This window comes from Asterias amurensis, chromosome 2 (genome assembly GCF_032118995.1).
Source record: "Asterias amurensis chromosome 2, ASM3211899v1".
Lineage (NCBI taxonomy): Eukaryota > Metazoa > Echinodermata > Asteroidea > Forcipulatida > Asteriidae > Asterias > Asterias amurensis.
Genome location: NC_092649.1, coordinates 17,823,560 through 17,840,444, shown reverse-complemented (window position 1 = coordinate 17,840,444; position 16,885 = coordinate 17,823,560). Strand labels below are relative to the sequence as shown.

At 37.1% G+C, this 16,885-nt stretch overlaps 1 protein-coding gene and 1 long non-coding RNA gene across 5 annotated transcripts; both read left to right on the top strand.

Moving 5' to 3' along the window:
* On the top strand, positions 1-4,598 carry LOC139949823 (uncharacterized). The gene is made up of 4 exons (XR_011787585.1): positions 1-231; positions 1,025-1,204; positions 3,747-3,914; positions 4,515-4,598. It is a non-coding gene; the product is annotated as an uncharacterized lncRNA (long non-coding RNA).
* A 1,237-nt stretch (positions 4,599-5,835) lies between these two features.
* On the top strand, positions 5,836-13,554 carry LOC139934013 (uncharacterized). 4 transcript variants are annotated; one of them, XM_071928284.1, is made up of 6 exons: positions 5,836-5,953; positions 7,645-7,812; positions 9,604-9,782; positions 10,479-10,605; positions 11,393-11,459; positions 12,256-13,554. In XM_071928284.1, exons 2-6 carry the CDS (start codon positions 7,809-7,811, stop codon positions 12,371-12,373), a joined length of 495 nt encoding a protein of 164 aa, XP_071784385.1. In that variant the 5' UTR covers positions 5,836-5,953; positions 7,645-7,808; the 3' UTR covers positions 12,374-13,554. The 4 variants fall into 4 exon arrangements, 3 of the variants coding, with proteins under 3 accessions (XP_071784385.1, XP_071784386.1, XP_071784384.1); XM_071928285.1 differs by lacking the exon at positions 5,836-5,953 and having other exon boundaries at positions 7,438-7,812; XR_011785672.1 differs by lacking the exons at positions 5,836-5,953; positions 7,645-7,812 and having other exon boundaries at positions 9,542-9,782; positions 11,393-11,731; positions 12,256-12,378.
* Positions 13,555-16,885: the final 3,331 nt, after the last annotated feature.

The window sequence follows — 16,885 nt, the reverse complement described above, 5'->3', positions numbered from 1 at the left end:
TCTAACATCGTCATCCCGGCAGCTAGTGTGTGCAGCCAAAGACCACATTGAGGCAGCAATTTCTTGAGGCAATGTTGTTTTTCTAGTGTTACAAGAGTTATTAGTGTTATTTTCTTCCTTATCTTCAGTGCCAGTGTTGCTTGAGGTCTTGAGTAAGGTGATCATTTGCAGCACAAATTTGACTAAACTGGGACGCACAGCCTACACAGTAAAGAGACGCCTGTAACAATCGTAAGTTATGTTAGTTGATCATATCCAAAAATCATGAAGATTATTTTTGAACTGAGCATATGATTGTCTGATTGAAATAATGTGGAAAACTTTCCGTAGGGCGCCACCACTTTTTCATTCGAAATAAAATAATATAGTATCTAATTTACCTAATTGATATATCCCTTTTTGTAAAAATGAGGGAAAAAGTTGTGGCGCCATACGTAAAGTTATCCAAATATGTCTCCAAGATTTATTTAGAGACTATAAACCGAATTGACTGTGTGAGGCTCTGAGGGGCATCGTCATAGCGGATAGCCGGTGTTTTCAAAAACCACCCTCATACACAAACCAAACACAAGGGCTAAATCCAGTGTTGTAAAGAGTTTATTTTTTTGCAAATACCTTATCCTGTCTGTCACTTACAAACCTGCAAATCGAAAATTTCTCAATGCTCATAGTGTTACCATCGTTACTCCTAGAACTATTTCGGTTTCGTCGTGTGCTGTATTTGGTTGATGTTTCTCGAGGCTCTTGATGCTATTTCTCTAAATAATGCCAGTGTACCAATATTTCAGCTCTCAAATTGTTCACAACGGCCGTTAAAAACAGTCGGGGTTGTTGCCTTGTCACACGGCAACGACCCGGCAAGGTTTTAATTTGAGGCTAAAGAACGAGTTCTACTCCTTTATTCCCATTTGTATATGCCTTTTTGGTTAAAAGGCTTAATAAACTCTGTAAAATTTATCCGTTTCCGATGTGCTTGAGCTGAGTGTGTACATGTATGACGTTCTCGTTTTCCTTTCACACACAGCACGGCCAGCTCATCGACAGCACCCACATAGCCGTAACAAGAATTGTCCTGCTCCAAGACTAGCCTGTTGTATCCGATGACATCTGGTTATAAACGGAGCTCCAGCTGGTCCTTATCAACCGTTTAAACACCACCACTTGATGCGCTCTCCCACCAATAGGAATAGCGAAACTGTTTGAGGTATTTATGAATATTTATTTATAGTTAATTCTTATTTCTCCACACCACGCAAAGCTTCAAACAGTACTTACTCTGAAATGTTGTTCTTTCTCTGCTAATTGTCTCTGGGCTAATGCTGCGCAAATCGTTCAGTACCAGCAGAATTTCGAAACCTGAAGAGTTTTAAAGGAACACATTGCCTTGGATCGGTCGAGTTGGTCTTTGAAAAGCGTTTGTAACCGTTTGTTATAAAATTGATATGGTTAGAAAGATGTTGTAAAAGTAGAATACAATGATCTACACAAATATGCCTCAAAATTGCGTGGTTTTCATTTTACCTTGTCGACTAACACGGTCGGCCATTTATGGGAGTCAAAAAGTTGACTCCCATAAATGGCCGACCGTGTTAATTCGCGACGTAAAATGAAAACCGCGCAATTTTGAGTGATACTTGTATGGATCATTACATTCTACTTTTAAAACATCTTCCCAACCAAATACATTTCATAACAAACGATTTCAAACGCTTTTTTATAGACCAACTCGTCCGATCCAAGGCAACGTGTTCCTTTCGCTGAGTCCCTAGAGCCAGTTTTGTTATGTCTGGGAAATGACTGTAGCACATTTCAAAAACAAACAGATCAGAACTTTTTTTTTTTTTTTTTACTTTTCCATGGGTGGTTGTTTTGCTAAATTTTTGTTTACCTGTCAGAGTCCTGCCAATCTAAAACGTTTCAATGCTCAAATATTACTGATGTTGTGCTGTGATTGTTTTCCGAGTTTCATGTTTATTTCTCTACATTTTGCCAATGTACGATATTTCAGCTCTCGGATTGTTCCCGAAGTGGATGTTGTAATATTTATTTTCCCCAAGCATATTGTGCCATCTCTCAAAGACTTGCCAACCTAATGATTTTCTTCATTATCCCGATTGACTGATTGATTGAATTTATTTGCATAAAAACATGTAAAAAATGCATAATACACAACAAAAATGGGAAAAAGACAATGAAATAAGATACACATAAATGGAGCATAAGATAAAAATACAATACAAAAAATATCCGAGGATAACCACATAGCCATATCTTAGGCTTAAAAATTGGCAACAAGAAATTGATGTAACAAAAACAGACAAGTCTAGCAAGTGCAACAGGAAGAATCATGTGAAACAAAACAAGAAAACACCAAATAAATAAATAAATAAATACATAAATAATTAGTTTATTAAAGTATTTATTAAATATGGGTTTAATTAAATTAAATTTAATCAATAACAAACATATCGTGTAACTCACCACAAAGCTACCAGTCTAAAACTTCTCAATGTTAAAATTATGAGTGATGTTGTGCTGTATTCGGGTTGATATTTCTGGAGACTCGTGTATATTTCTCTAAATGTTGCCAATGTACCGATATTTCAGCTCTCAAATTGTATAAGTGGATGTTGTAATATTTATTTTCCCCACGCATGTTGTGCCGTCCCACTCAAAGACTATGACGTCACGCGTAGCACAGCACCTTATACCGCATACATTCTACAGTTGCTTTCCAGAAATTGGTTCCGTGTTGGTTTCACGTGTGTGGGATGCAGCGGCAATCATCCAACGTGATGATTTTTTTTTCTGCCCGCAATGCAAGTATATCGCGATAGCTGTGTGCTACATTTTTTTTCGGAATTCAGTGTTTATCCCTGGTGTATTCGGGTATTCGTATGTTCTCTTCATGTTCTTTTTAAATCTCTAGTCGATTTTTAGAATTTTACGTTTTCTCCTTATTTATAAATTCTCCCAGATTTTTTTTTCCCGTACACACGTTTTTTAATTTTTTTTACATCTGGATAAACGTAATGGTACTGTCTTTCGTTAGCCCTTATTTCTTTTTCAAAAGATGGCGTTTGCAACTTCCTTTGACCCGTGTCCTAGTTTTTAAGTGTAATGTTAGTGTTATTATTTATTTATTATTGTTTACACAAATTAAACAACCTATACTAAAAACTATATGCAAACATACAATACAAATACTTTGAAAAAGGTCAATTATTCCTAACATGATTAGTCAGTTTAAATTAAGCAAACAATTATTTTAGTAAATAACTTTCAGTAGGCTTACCATAGAACTTCCAAACCCAAAGAGTTGTCAAATTATAAAGTGTTTCTTGAAGCCAGTGTGACATCTCTGAAAAGACCCAAGCACAATTCAAAAAAGTTTTTTTTCTAACCTAAACTTTTCCTGAGACGATTTTGTGCTATTCATTCGCAAACCTGGTTATCTGAAAATAAAACTGATTTGTGTTTAGTTGTTCAAATTATAGTCAACGTTGTGCTGTATTTGGTTGATATTGCTTGAGGCTCACTTTCCAATTAACTGATGTTTTACCTTAAAGAAGTTGTGATCTTTACTTTTCTCCATGCATCCTGGCATATCCTCAAAGACAACCTAACTCGCAAAATGTTTCCCAGTGCTGGCCCAACTCTCAAAAGCCAATTTTTACCATCTAACACTGTGATTGATGAATGTGTTGATTCTGTTTCTGTTGCCATGCTGGTTGTTTCTTTTACAGAGTTGGCTGCTGCCTGCACAGATGATGAAAGTCTAACAACCTGGAACATGTCTAGAAACTCACTGCAGGCTATCCATGTGACTGTAAAGGTTGTGCTATCTAGAAACTCGATGCTTCACTCCAACCACTGTAGGTCATCTATGTGACAGCCACTATTATCTTCAATGGGTAAGTCTTGAAGTTTTTTCCCATATCTACACTCAATTCCAACTTTACTTTGTCTCATTAAACAAACTTGTCCCGTGCACAGAAATCATGTCTCTCGAATTTTGTTTTACCTGATCCAGTCCTCAGACACTTGTCACTACAAAAATAGTTTTTGTTCCCAGACTGATTTTGTGTCATGTCTAAAATTTTACAAAAGTTTGTGCCATTCTTTAAAAATAAAACTCTCATTTGTTTCAAATTTAATTAGTTGTTATCTCTTGGGATCCTTGTTTTTTAATTGAATTCTTATTGAACTTGCCAATATAATCAAGGGCCGATCCTAGGGGGCCAACCCGGGCCATGCCCCCCCCCCTCTCAACTGTTAGGAATGTAACATTTTGTGCCCGAAATAGAGGCTATATTGACAGTTCAAAGAACTGACTAATCAGACAACCCTGGATGTAATCAAAAGATTTTCTTTGCCTCCTTGGGACATACCAGGTTCTATTAACTGTTTTTCCCTTAATGCCATTTGGAATTGTACTTAAAAACATGCAATCCAGAAACTATATCGATTTGCTTATTTCATGTAAACTCAATGCTACATTCTTACCACTGCAGGTTATCCATGTGACAGCTACTCATCACTGCTGCACTCCAACCAATTTAGGTCATCTGTGGGACAGCAACTATTATCTTCTTTGGGCAAGTTTTGAAGTTTTATCCCATATCTACTTGAACTGAACTTTGATTTGTCTCATCAAACAAAACTTTTTTTAAACACTGAGGCCATATTTATCTCCATTGTTTTTACCTGATCCAACCATCGGACATCATCAATTATGAAGTTCTACCGAAGTTTGTGTCATTCTTTTAAAAATATTGCAAATCTAATGATAGTTCAACTCATATATTTCAAATTTAAGAAAATGTTCTCTCTGTCTGGGGGCCTGTTTTTTTAATTGATTTTTTGTTTAAATTGCCAATATAATCAAGGGCCGATCATTGGGGCCATTGCCCCCCCCCCAACACTCTAAAAACAAAAAAGGGTGTTTTTTATTAAGTTAGGAATGTGACATTTTTGTGTGTGTTCATAGATACTAGATTGGGAGGTTAAAAAAGTTAATAACCGGACAACCCTAGATGTAAAAAGCTAAATCCATCGTAACTTCTAAACCTAGTGTTTTTCCATCCTTAAATATTTTTTCAAAGCACAGTGCTTTTTCTTAATTTTCACAATGTACACATTTGTACTGTTTTGTTGACAGTCTTTAAAACAAAACTTACCAATCTTGTGATTTTTAATACTGTGGTTGATAATGTGATGTATGTCTTGATTCTGTCTCTGTTGCCATGCTGGTTGTTTCTTTTACAGAGTTGGCTGCTGCCTGAACAGATAATGAAAGCCTAACAACTTGGAACATGTCTAGAAATTCACTGCAGGCTATCCATGTGACTGTAAAGGTTGTGCTATCAAAAAACTCAATTCTTCACTCCGACCACTGTAGGTCAGCCATGTGAAGCAACTATTATCTTCAATGGGTAAGTCTTGAAGTTTTCTCTCACATTTACTAAGTTTGAATTTTTCTTAGGGTTCTTCTTTAAAACTTATTTTTTGTCTTCACAATTTTTAATATCAAGGGAGGGGGACCAACGGGGGCAATCCCCCTCCCCCAATGTAAAAAAATAAATTGTTTTGATTTTGTTATGAATGTAAAATGTTTTGTCTGAAATAGACGCTTTATTGACAGTTAAGAACTTACTAATCGGACAAGCCTGGATGTAATCTAAAAGTTTTCATTATACCAGCTTTTTTTTAACTGTGTTCCCTTCGATGCCATTATTATATCGTACTTAAAACTACAATTCAAAAAACTATATCGATTGGCATGTTTCATATTTTGCTGATTAGTAAACTTAATGCTACATTTTTACCACTACAGGTTATCCATGTGAGAGCACAGTTACTCCATATACGGCAGGTAATCTATTTGTGTACTCACTGCTTCACTCCAACCACTGTAGGTAATCTATGTGACAGCAACTATTATCTGCATTGGGTAAGTCTTGAAAGTCACCTGGGAGTGGTATTTTTTTTCAAATAAAGCTTTTGTCACTAAAATGTGTGTTTTTACGAGAGGAATGTGAATAAAATGTTAACTAAGGTTTAAAAATATTAGTTTTGATTATATTGACAAATTTACGAGTAGGCCCCGACCCGAGAGGGCGCTGTTCGTGACGTATTTCAAGGCGCGATATTTGAAGAGAAAATTTGTAGTCAGGCCCCCGTACATTACGTCTGGGAACATGGCACATCAAAACAAATTTAGACACGATTTTACACACACATACGTACATTGAAACTTGAACATGTTGAACGCCTAGTGGTTTTTACAAAAGCTATTTGCTGCTATTTTTATTTAACTATGCGACTTTTTACTGACCAAATGGGTTGTAAGATGTGGGTCTAGTCTAGTATTATTATAGAAATACGGCCACGGAGCAGACTGCACGCATGCACTATGGCTGCTGTATAATGTGCGGACGATCACATAGGACCTGCACGCCAGTGAATCGCATGCGGTACCAAAACAAATCGTGTCACTTGGCAAAAGCTAAAAACATACCCTCAAAGTTCAAACTTAACCGAATTTTTTCACGTTTAGCAAATGCTCCATTGGGTTCGTCACGTCTTTCAGATACCTTCTTCGATTTCCCACTAGCTGGACAAATTGTTGGGACGGCGTCGTGTTTAAGAATGGCTCTTCTCGTCATGTCAAATGAGTGGTGTATCCCGGATTCGAATCACGACGGCTCGAAGTGTTCGCTGCATAGCGCTGAAAAAGACGTCGGACCGGACCACTTTGCTCTAGTTAATCTGACTTTCGCAGCCCACAACCGCCTATACTTGGGATCTGCAGGAAATAGATGAAGACTGACCCCATCTTTAGTTTTGCTGCATCCAGCAGCAATACACCTGGTCGGCATTGCCGGAAAAATGCCAGAAAAAACCTTTTTCGCAGCGTACAAACTCACGTCTTAGAATTACATGTACTATTGCACGTGTGTTTATCTACGCATCGAGGCAAAGTCTTCCTTTTCCTACGTCACAAAAGGGGTAGGCGGAGTCAACCCCCAAGCACTTAATTAATTTTTTTAACATATAAATCGTGACAAACAATTACTCCAAAAATTGTTTTGTTGTTAACAAACATATACTCTTATGTTTAAAAGAAAAAAAATCCTATTTCCAGGTGCCTTGAAGTTTTATCCCATATCTATACTCAATTCCAACTTTACTTTGTCTCATCAAACAAAACTTTGGCCATATCTCTCTCCAATATTTTTACTCGATCCAATCCTTGGACACCTGCTACTAAAATCGTTATACCTTATAGTTTTTAAATATTCCCATGCTGATTTTTCGTCATTCATAAAATTTTATCAAAGTCTGTGCCATTCTTTGAAAAAAAATGCAAATCCATTGATAGTTCAACTCAATTGTTTCAATAGAATAAACTGTTCTCTCTTTGAACTTTTTTTAATTGAATGTTTTGCCAATATAATCAAGGGCCGATTGCTGAAGCCATGCCCCTCCCCACACAACTCAAAAAAAAAGTGTACACATCTGTACTGTTTTGTTGATAGCTTTTAAAAACTTACCGATCTTGTGATTTTTAATGCTGTGATTGATAATGTCATGTATGTCTTGATTCTGTCTCTGTTGCCATGCTGTTTGTTTCTTTGACAGAGTTGGCTGCTGCCTGAACAGATAATGAAAGCCTAACAACTTGGAACATGTCTAGAAATTCACTGCAGGCTATCCATGTGACTGTAAAGGTTGTGCTATCAAAAAACTCAATGCTTCACTCCAACCACTGTAGGTCAACCGTGTGACAGCGACCATTATCTTCAATGGGTAAGTCTTGAAGTTTTATCCCATATCTACTAAGTTTGACCATAGAGAAAGGCTGGGACGTATGTAAGAACTGCAACACCAACTTTTGCAACCTTCAATGGCCCTGTGTGTACACTGATCGCTACAGCAAAACTTCTCTGGTAATTGGGAAACTGACCAATATTGCTGCAGCGGGACGGAGAACTGGTAAATAGTTGGCAAACACATGGATAACACTGCATGCGCAGTGGCTCATAGTAGGCCATTCTCGATCGTTGTTACATCCAACGTATGCGCATTGGAAAGTCAAATGGAATGGCGTTTTCGGCAAAATAATCAGCAAATTTGGGCAAGTTTGAAGTTTTATCCCATATCTATACTCAAACTCAACTTTACTTTGTCTCATCATACAAAACTTGTCCCATGCACTAATAAGGCCATATCTCTCACCATCATTTTTACCTGATCCAATCCTTGCACACTTGCAACTGAAGTCGTGATATTTTTCAGTTTTAAGTTGTTCCCAGGCTGATTTTTTGTCATTCATGAAATGTTGTCAAAGTTTGTGCCATTCTTTGAAGAAATTGCAAATCTAATGGTATTTCAACTCAATTGTTTCAATAGAATAAATTGTTCTCTCTGTGAACTTTTTTTAAAACTGAATGTTTGTGTTGAAATTGGCAGTATAATCAATGGCTGGTCGCTGGAGCCATGCCCCTCCCGTGATATTTTTTTCCAGCTCAGTTGCGGCAGAATCAATAGGGGGCGCTGTTGCAGGATTTCGTCGTAGAAAAATCTATGAATTATGCATGTTTAGCTTCTTGTCGCACGTTTTCAGTCAAGCGTGCATAGCTGCGTGTGTGTGTGGCTGATAGTGATAGCATAGTACTGGCTGATACGGACAGCTGTTGTGTGTCGCGTGTTTGTAATACAGTGTATTGTACATGTACATTTCACTCGCACCCACACATCAACTATGGAGGAGTTTCTTCTCCATGGTGGAAATACACTCCGTTGGGTTTGTCCTTCCATAGCTAGCTAGGGTCGTGGATTCACAGCACTCAGTGAGCTATTTATAACATGGGTGGTCGCACTATAGTCAGCATTTTCGATCATAAATGTTTGAGCATTTACAAGTACCAATCGGTACACTTAGTTAAAGACTAAAGCCATGAGAACACCTACGTCCAAACGGTTTATATTTACGGTGAGCTGAACAGTTAAAAATGAAATAAGTGGCAGTTGCGATTGGTTATCACCATTGCAGAAATAACGTGGCAGTTGTTATTGGTTATTCCCATTGCAGAAATAAATGGCAGTTGTGATTGGTAATTCCCATTGCAGATGATCTATGAATGTGTAAGGAAGAAAATATTTTCTTCCTCCATGGATATGAATGCTTTGTATTGTGGAATAATGAATCAATACACTGATGGTATGCAAAAAAAACAACAGTACAAACAAACATGTTGTTGGTGTATCACATTATCACCATCAGCGCCTTGCCCGTGTGTGTGCGATCATAGTACTGTGTAGGAAGCAACACGCAACTGAGCTAATGCATAATTCATATATCTTTTTATGACGAAATCTCGCAACAGCGCCCCCTATTGATTCTGCCGCAACTGAGCTGGAAAAAAAATATCGCGCCCCTACCCATACAACTCTAAAAAAACAACTGTACACATTTGTACTGTTTTGTTGATTGTCTTTCAAAAACTTATCGATCTTGTGATTTTTAATGCTGTGATTGATAACGTCATGTATGTCTTGATTTTGTTTTTGTTGTCATGCTGGTTGTTTCTTTGACAGAGTTGGATGCTGCCTGCACGTATGATGAAAGCCTAACACCTTGGAACATAACTAATAACTCACTGCAGGCTATCCATGTTACTAAAGGTTGCCATGTGACTAAAGGTTATCTAGAAACTCGATGCTACACTCTATCCACTGTAGGTCAACCGTGTGACAGCAACTATTATCTTCAGTGGGTAAGTCTTGAAGTTTTATCCCAAGTTCGACATTTTCTTGAGGTTCTTCTTTAAAATTGATTTTTGTTTTTCAAAATTGATAATAAAATCAAGTAAGGGGGACCAATGGGGGCCATCCTCCCTCTTCCAACTCAAAAAATTAACAACATTTTATCAAGGTATGAATGTAACATTTTTCGCCTGAAATACACACTTAATTGATCCAATTGTTGGACACTTAAAATCATTATATTTTTCAGTTTTAATTTGTGCCCAAGCTGATTTTGGATCAGTCAGGAAATTTACCAAAGTTTTTGCCATTTAAAAAAAAAGAATTGATCTCTCCTTGCATCCTTATTTTTTTCAAAAGCACATTCTGTTCAGTCCCTTAAAATTAATCATTCCACTGATTTTCAAACATGAAACATGAAACTGTTTATTTGCTGATTTTGCGCTTAAATTCTCTCAAATTTTCTCAAACCAAACATATACAGACCCTTTAACTTTTGGCTTGACTTTGTTTGGATTGGTCACCCATTTGGTTGTGACACAAAAAGCACTCAGCTCATGTTGTGTTGTTCCTCAAAACTTAATGTTTGGGCTGTCTTTAAATTTACCGAAAATCATTTGTCAATGGTTTTTCAAAATGTTGCACTCTTGTGATTTTTATGATGGGATTTATATTGTCATGTATGCTTTGATTTTGGTTTCATTTAGGCTGCCATGCTGGCTGTCCTTAGACAGGGTTGGCTGCTGCTAGCACAGATGATGAAAGCATGTCAACCTGGAACAAAAGAACATCACAGAAGGTTCTACAGCATAGGTTGCCTTTACATCATTGAAGGTATATACACATTTTTTTAACCTTGTGATTTTATTACCCTTTTTTCACACTTCTATAGTTTCCAAGCCACAACTGTGCCATCTCTGATAAGCAGAATGTTGAGTCCTTTAAAACTTGCTTAGTAAAGGAACACTTTGCCTTGGATCGGTTGAGTTGGTCGTTGAAAAGCGATTGTAACCGTTTGTTATAAAATACATATGGTTAGAAAGATGTTTTAAAAGTAGAATACAATTATCCACACACATTTGCCTTGAAATTGTGTGGTTTTCCTTTTATTTTGTGACATAACACGGTCGGCCATTTATGGGAGTCAATTATGGCCAACTGTGTTTGTCGACAAGATAAAAGGAAAACCGCGCAATTACGAGTGATACTTGTGTAGATCATTTTTTTCTACTTTTAAAATATCTCTCTAATCATAATGTGTTTTATAACAAACGGTTACAAATGGTTTTGAAAGACCAACTCGACCGATCCAGGCAACGCGTACCTTAAGCTGAATACATTTTCAATTCATGACAAGTTCACGACCCAAAAGTGTGCGACCTCTTGAAATTATTAATGTCCAGCCTTCAAAAAGCTTACCAACCATACAAATTTGTTTACTTTGAAATTTGTATTTGTGCCTGATGTTGTGGTGCCTTTTATATTTCATTAAAAAAGTTTGGATATTCTCTCAACACCATTTCATGATGACAATGTATGGCTGTAATTGTTGTTTAATTACAGCGATGCTAGATGAGTTTTGATGAAATGATTAATGGAGTTTTTGTTTTTTCTTCTTTAGAGTATTCACTGATTGGAGAGCCAACTCATTGTTCCAATCAATACACCAGTCTCCCCTTGGAACGAGGGTAATTTATAACCGAAGTCAATTTGATTAGGAACCCAGTCTCTTCATCACCAGTCTCCCTCGAGACTTAGTGTCTTCTATACCCGAAGTCAATTCATGTAGGACCTTGGACTTCTCACAACGCCCTTCCTGCTCCAACATGCAACTTCAGCTACCACTCTCCCGTACGAGCAGCCTCCTGACGGACACACAGACAGAGTATACTGTCTGATACACTGAGCCCACCGGTTCTTCTCAGAACAAAAAATCACTTAATAGGGATCTACCTAATGGGTTTGTAAATCACTATGTTGCCAAGCTTCGGAGGGTGGGCTTTTTTATGAGCCACCCCAAATTTCTGATGTTATTTTTACAACTCATTGTTGTGTTCTCTATTCAAGCCAGGCCAACTGTAAAGTGTACTGTGCAAATAATTTCTGAGGTAATCATTCTCCATCTATCATAACAATTTCAAGGTGACGATCTGCAATTTTCAAATCATTTCCAAACTATTTTTGTGCAATGTCTCAAAACCATTCCAAGTTGGTGCTGTAGCGCTTAAGTTGCATTAGTTTTTTTTTAAATTTTCCAAAGACACTTTACCATTGGTTTGTCCTTTGAGTGGGGCGTAATGCTAATGAGAGAACCCATTTGTATCTTGGAAAGAAGGGTTTGCCCTGGTGTTTCTATCATGTTTGGCAAATTATGTTGTTTTTGAACAAGTTTAAGTTTAAAGGTCTTAAAACATTATGGCTCTCAGTAACTAAATGAATGATGCTTTATAAATGCTTGATTTTATTATTGTTCAACTACTTCAGATCGAGGAGGCCCTTGGAAGAGGGTCAGAACACTCGAGCAGACCAGCTTGCTTCCAAGACGGTAGAGATTGAACAGAAATACCCCAATGAGAACAGAAGTCATGACCACAACATCTAGAGTCCCCATCAAGACACAGCCTCAAACCATCATGAGAAAAGTGGTTGGATGCTCAGTTTTGCTCTCAAAGAATTTTGTTAAGTATACTTTTTGTTTCAACTTTTCAAATTTAAAAATGCACTTTCTGTCCACTCCCTCAAAGCTTTCACCTTACTGAACCAAAAGACAATGCTGAAGGTTCTACAGCAAAGATTGCGTTACACTCTTGAAAGTATATACACATTTGTTTTAACCTTGTGATGTTATTACAATTTTTTTACACTTCCATTGTTCCCAAGCCACAACTGTGCCATCTCTGATAAGCAGAATGGTGCCTTTGATGTATCATAGAATCTCCTTCCTTGCTAGATCACTTTTGATGAAAGATTAATGTGGCCGTAATTATCGGTAAATAACAGCCATGCAATGTCTTGCTAGATGACTTTGTATTTTTTTTTCTTCTTCATATTATTCACTGGTTGAAGAACCAACTCATTGTCCGAAGCATTCCACCAGTCCTCCCTTGGACCTAGGGTCATTTATACTTGAAGTCAATTTGATTTGGAACCTAGTCTATTCATCACCAGTCTCCCCATACTTAGGGTCTTCTATACCCGAAGTCAATTCATTTAGGACCATAGAATTCCCACCTCGCCCTTCGTGCTCCAACACGCATCCACAGCTACCACTCTCCCGTATGAGCAAGAGTCTTGGAAAGAAGGGTTTGCCCTGGTGTTTCTGGCATGTTTGGTTTTGGCAGATGATGTTGTATACAATATGAGTCTTGCATTTCAACAACTTGTCAGTACTGTCTTAAACTTTATGGCTCTCAGTAACTAAATTTCTCATGAAGACAATCAGAGCATACTGATCAAAAAGTCGAGTTGAAACCAACGGTTCTTTTCAGAACCACCCCCAACTCATTAGAGTAAGTCATTACATGGTGTTACCGCAAACCTTTCTATATCGTTTTTCCACAAATAGATGATGATTTATAAATGCTCGATTTTATTATTGTTCTAATGAGAACAGCAGTGATGAACAAGACATCTAGATTCTCCATCAAGACAACCGCCTCAAACCATAATCGGAACACTGGTTGATGCTTCATACTGGTTGGATGCTTCATTTCAAAGAAATCTTGAAGTATACTTTTTGTACCAACCCATCAATTTTCAAAAAGCACATTCTGTCTACTCCCTCAAAACTTTTCATCCTACTGATTTTCAAATAACAAAAAGTTTATGATCTGCTTTTATGCTTAGATTCTCTTAAACCAATTGTATGCAGACCCTTTTACAATAGATTTGACTTTGTTTGGATTTTTCACCTAGTTGATTGTGATGTGGAAAGCTCCAAACTCATGTTATGTTGTTCCTCAAACACTAAGATGTTGAGCCATATTTAAATTTACCGAAAATAGTTTGTCTAGTATTTTTTTAAATGTGGCATTCTTGTGATTTTATTATGGGAATTATTTTGACATGTATGCTTCGATTTCATGCAGGCTGCCATGCTGGCTGTCCTAAGACAGGGTTGGCTGCTGCTAGCACAGATGATGAAAGCATGTCAACCTGGAACAAAAGAACATCACTGAAATATCTACAAAATAGATTGCCATGACACTATTGAAGGTACATGCATATTTTATGAACCTTTTGTTTTGATTATACTTTTAGTGAACTTGTATCACTCCTAAACCACAAAATGTGACATCTGTGATAAGCAGAATGTTGAGTCCCTCAAAACTTGCTAAGCTGAATAAAAGTTGCAACTCGCTACAAGTTCACGACCCAATGGTGTGCAATCTCTTGAAACTATCAATGTGTTGTCCACTTTAAAAAAACTTACCAACCAAATGACTTTGGTACTTTGACATTTTTATTCTCACTAGCTTTGTGGTGCCTTTGAAATTTCGTCAAAGCTCCTGTTGTCAAGTTTTGTGGCATCTCTGGAAACCATACTTAGTTCATGTTGAACTGCTCAAGTCATTTTTAAAGCCATTATACACTTTCGGTACAGAAAGAACAAAAAAAGTTCACAGATTTACAAATAATTTACAGGGTTTACATAAGGTAATGGTGAAAGACTTCTCTTGAAATATTAGTCCATGAAATGCTTTACTTTTTGAGAAAACAGTAAAACAATATAAATTCTTGTTAGCGAGAATAACAGATTTATTTTAAACACATGTCATGACACGGCGAAACGCGCGGAAACAAGAGTGGGTTTTCCTGTTATTTTCTCCCGACTCCGATGACCGATTGAGCCTAAATTTTCACGGGTTTGTTATTTTATATATAAGTTGTGATACACGAAGTGTGGGATTGGACAATACTGTTTACCGAAAGTGTATAATGGCTTTAAAGCAACCTTGTACATCTCTTGATACCATGTCATTTTGACATCAGATGGTGTAATTAGTGTTAAAGTCTTGCTCATTAGTGTTAAAGTCTGGCATGTTTGGCAAATGATGTAGTATATATGGGTCTTGTATTACTTGGCATAACTGTCTAAATTTGTTTCGGCTCTCAGTAACTAAACAGATGTCCTTTTAAAAATGCTTTTTGTGTTATTACTGTTCAACTACTTCAGATCAAGGAGGCTCTTGGAAGAGGGTCAGAATGCTCAATTGGACCCTTTGTTTGCATGATGGTATGGATTGAACTGAAACTGTCTAATGAGAACAGCAGTGATGAATACAACGTCTAGAGTCCCCCTCAAGACAACCGCCTCAAACCATCCACAGAACACTGGTTGGATGCTTCGCACTGCCCTCAAAGAAACTGTTAAGTAGACTTTTTGTATCAACCCTTCATTTTTCTAAAAGCACATTCTGTACAGTCCCTTAAAAAATTTTATCCTACTGATTTTCAAATATCAAAATGTTTATGAGCTGCTTTTGTGCTTAAATTCTCTACACAATTTTGAAACAAATGTGTAAAGACCATCTAATATTAGACTTGACTTTGTTTGGGTTGGTCACCCAGTTAGTTGTAATGTGGTAAGCTCCAAACTCATGTTATGTTGTTCCTCAAATACTAAGATGTTGAGCCATATTTAAGTTTACCAAAAATCATTTGTTAAGTATTTTTAAAAATGTGGCATTTTTGTGATTTTGTGATGGGGTTTATATTGTCATGTGTGCTTTGATTTCATTTAGGTTGCCATGCTGGCTGTCCTTAGATTGCCATGATACTATTGAAGGTATATGCACATTTTATGAACCTTGTGTTTTTATAACACTTTTAGTAAACTCTTATTATTCCTAAGCCACAACTATGCCATCTCTGACAAGCAGAATGCTGAGCTGAAAACTTGCTGAGCTGAATTAATTTTCAACTCGCTACAAGTTCACGACCCAATGGTGTGCAATCTCTTGAAACTATCAATGTGTTGTCCACTTTAAAAAAACTTACCAACCAAATGACTTTGGTACTTTGACATTTTTATTCTCACTAGCTTTTGTGGTGCCTTTAACATTTTGTCAAAGCTCATGTTGTCAAGTTTTGTGGCATCTCTTGAAACCATACTTATTTCATGTTGAACTGCTCAAGTCATTTTTAAAGCAACCTTGTACATCTCTTGATACCATTTTATGTTGACATTGTATGGTGTAATTTGTGGTGCCTTTGTATGGCCATAATTATCATTAAATAACAGCCACACAATGTCTTGCTTGATGGCTTTTGATGAAATGATTAATATTGTGTGTCTTGTTTTTTTTCCAGATTACTCACTGATTGAAGAACCAACTCACTGTCCCAGCAATACACCAGTTCCCCTCGGAGCTTGGGTCATTTATACCCAAAGTCAATTTGATTAGGAACCTAGTCTCTTCATCACCAGTCTCCCCCCAGACTTAGGGTCTTCTATACCCAAAGTCAATTCATTTAGGACCCTAAGCTGCTCACCACGCCCTTCTTGCTTCAACACGCACCTTCAGCTACCACTCTCCCGTATGAGCAAGAGATGGATTCCCACAGTTTCCTGACGGACAGTGTAAACTGTCTTAAATATTATAGAACCCACCGGTTCTTCTCAGAACCAAAAATCACTCAACAGAGATCTACCTACTGAGTTTGGAAATCATTATCTTAATGCCAAGCTTCGGAGGGTAGGTGAAGCCAGGCCAACTTTATATTGTACTGTGCCAATAACTTCTGAGGTAATCACTCTACATCTATCATAACAATTCCAATATTGGTTATGTTTTACTTCTCAAATCATTTTCAAAGAGTAATTTTGTGCAATTTCTCAAAACCATTGGCTTAAGTTGTATTAAATTGCACATTTTTTGAAAGACACTTTACGATTATTGCTTCGTCCTTTGAGTGGGGCGTGATGCTGATGAGAGAACCCCATTGTATCTATCTTGGAAAGAAAGGTTTGCCCTGGTGCTTCTGGCATGTATGACAAAGGATTAAGTATATAGCTTACAGGTCTTGTATCAACCAGCTAGCATAACTGTCTTAAACATTATGGCTCAAATTAACTAAATAGATGGCACTTTATAAATGCTTGATTTTATTA

Coding starts and splice junctions, on each gene's coding strand:
- LOC139934013 (XM_071928283.1), top strand. CDS start 9,582: ATGCTGGTTGTTTCTTTGACAGAGTTGGATGCTGCCTGCACGTATGAT. Junction 9,783..10,478: donor GCAACTATTATCTTCAGTGG/GTAAGTCTTGAA, acceptor GGTTTCATTTAG/GCTGCCATGCTGGCTGTCCT. Junction 10,606..11,392: donor TTGCCTTTACATCATTGAAG/GTATATACACAT, acceptor TTTCTTCTTTAG/AGTATTCACTGATTGGAGAG.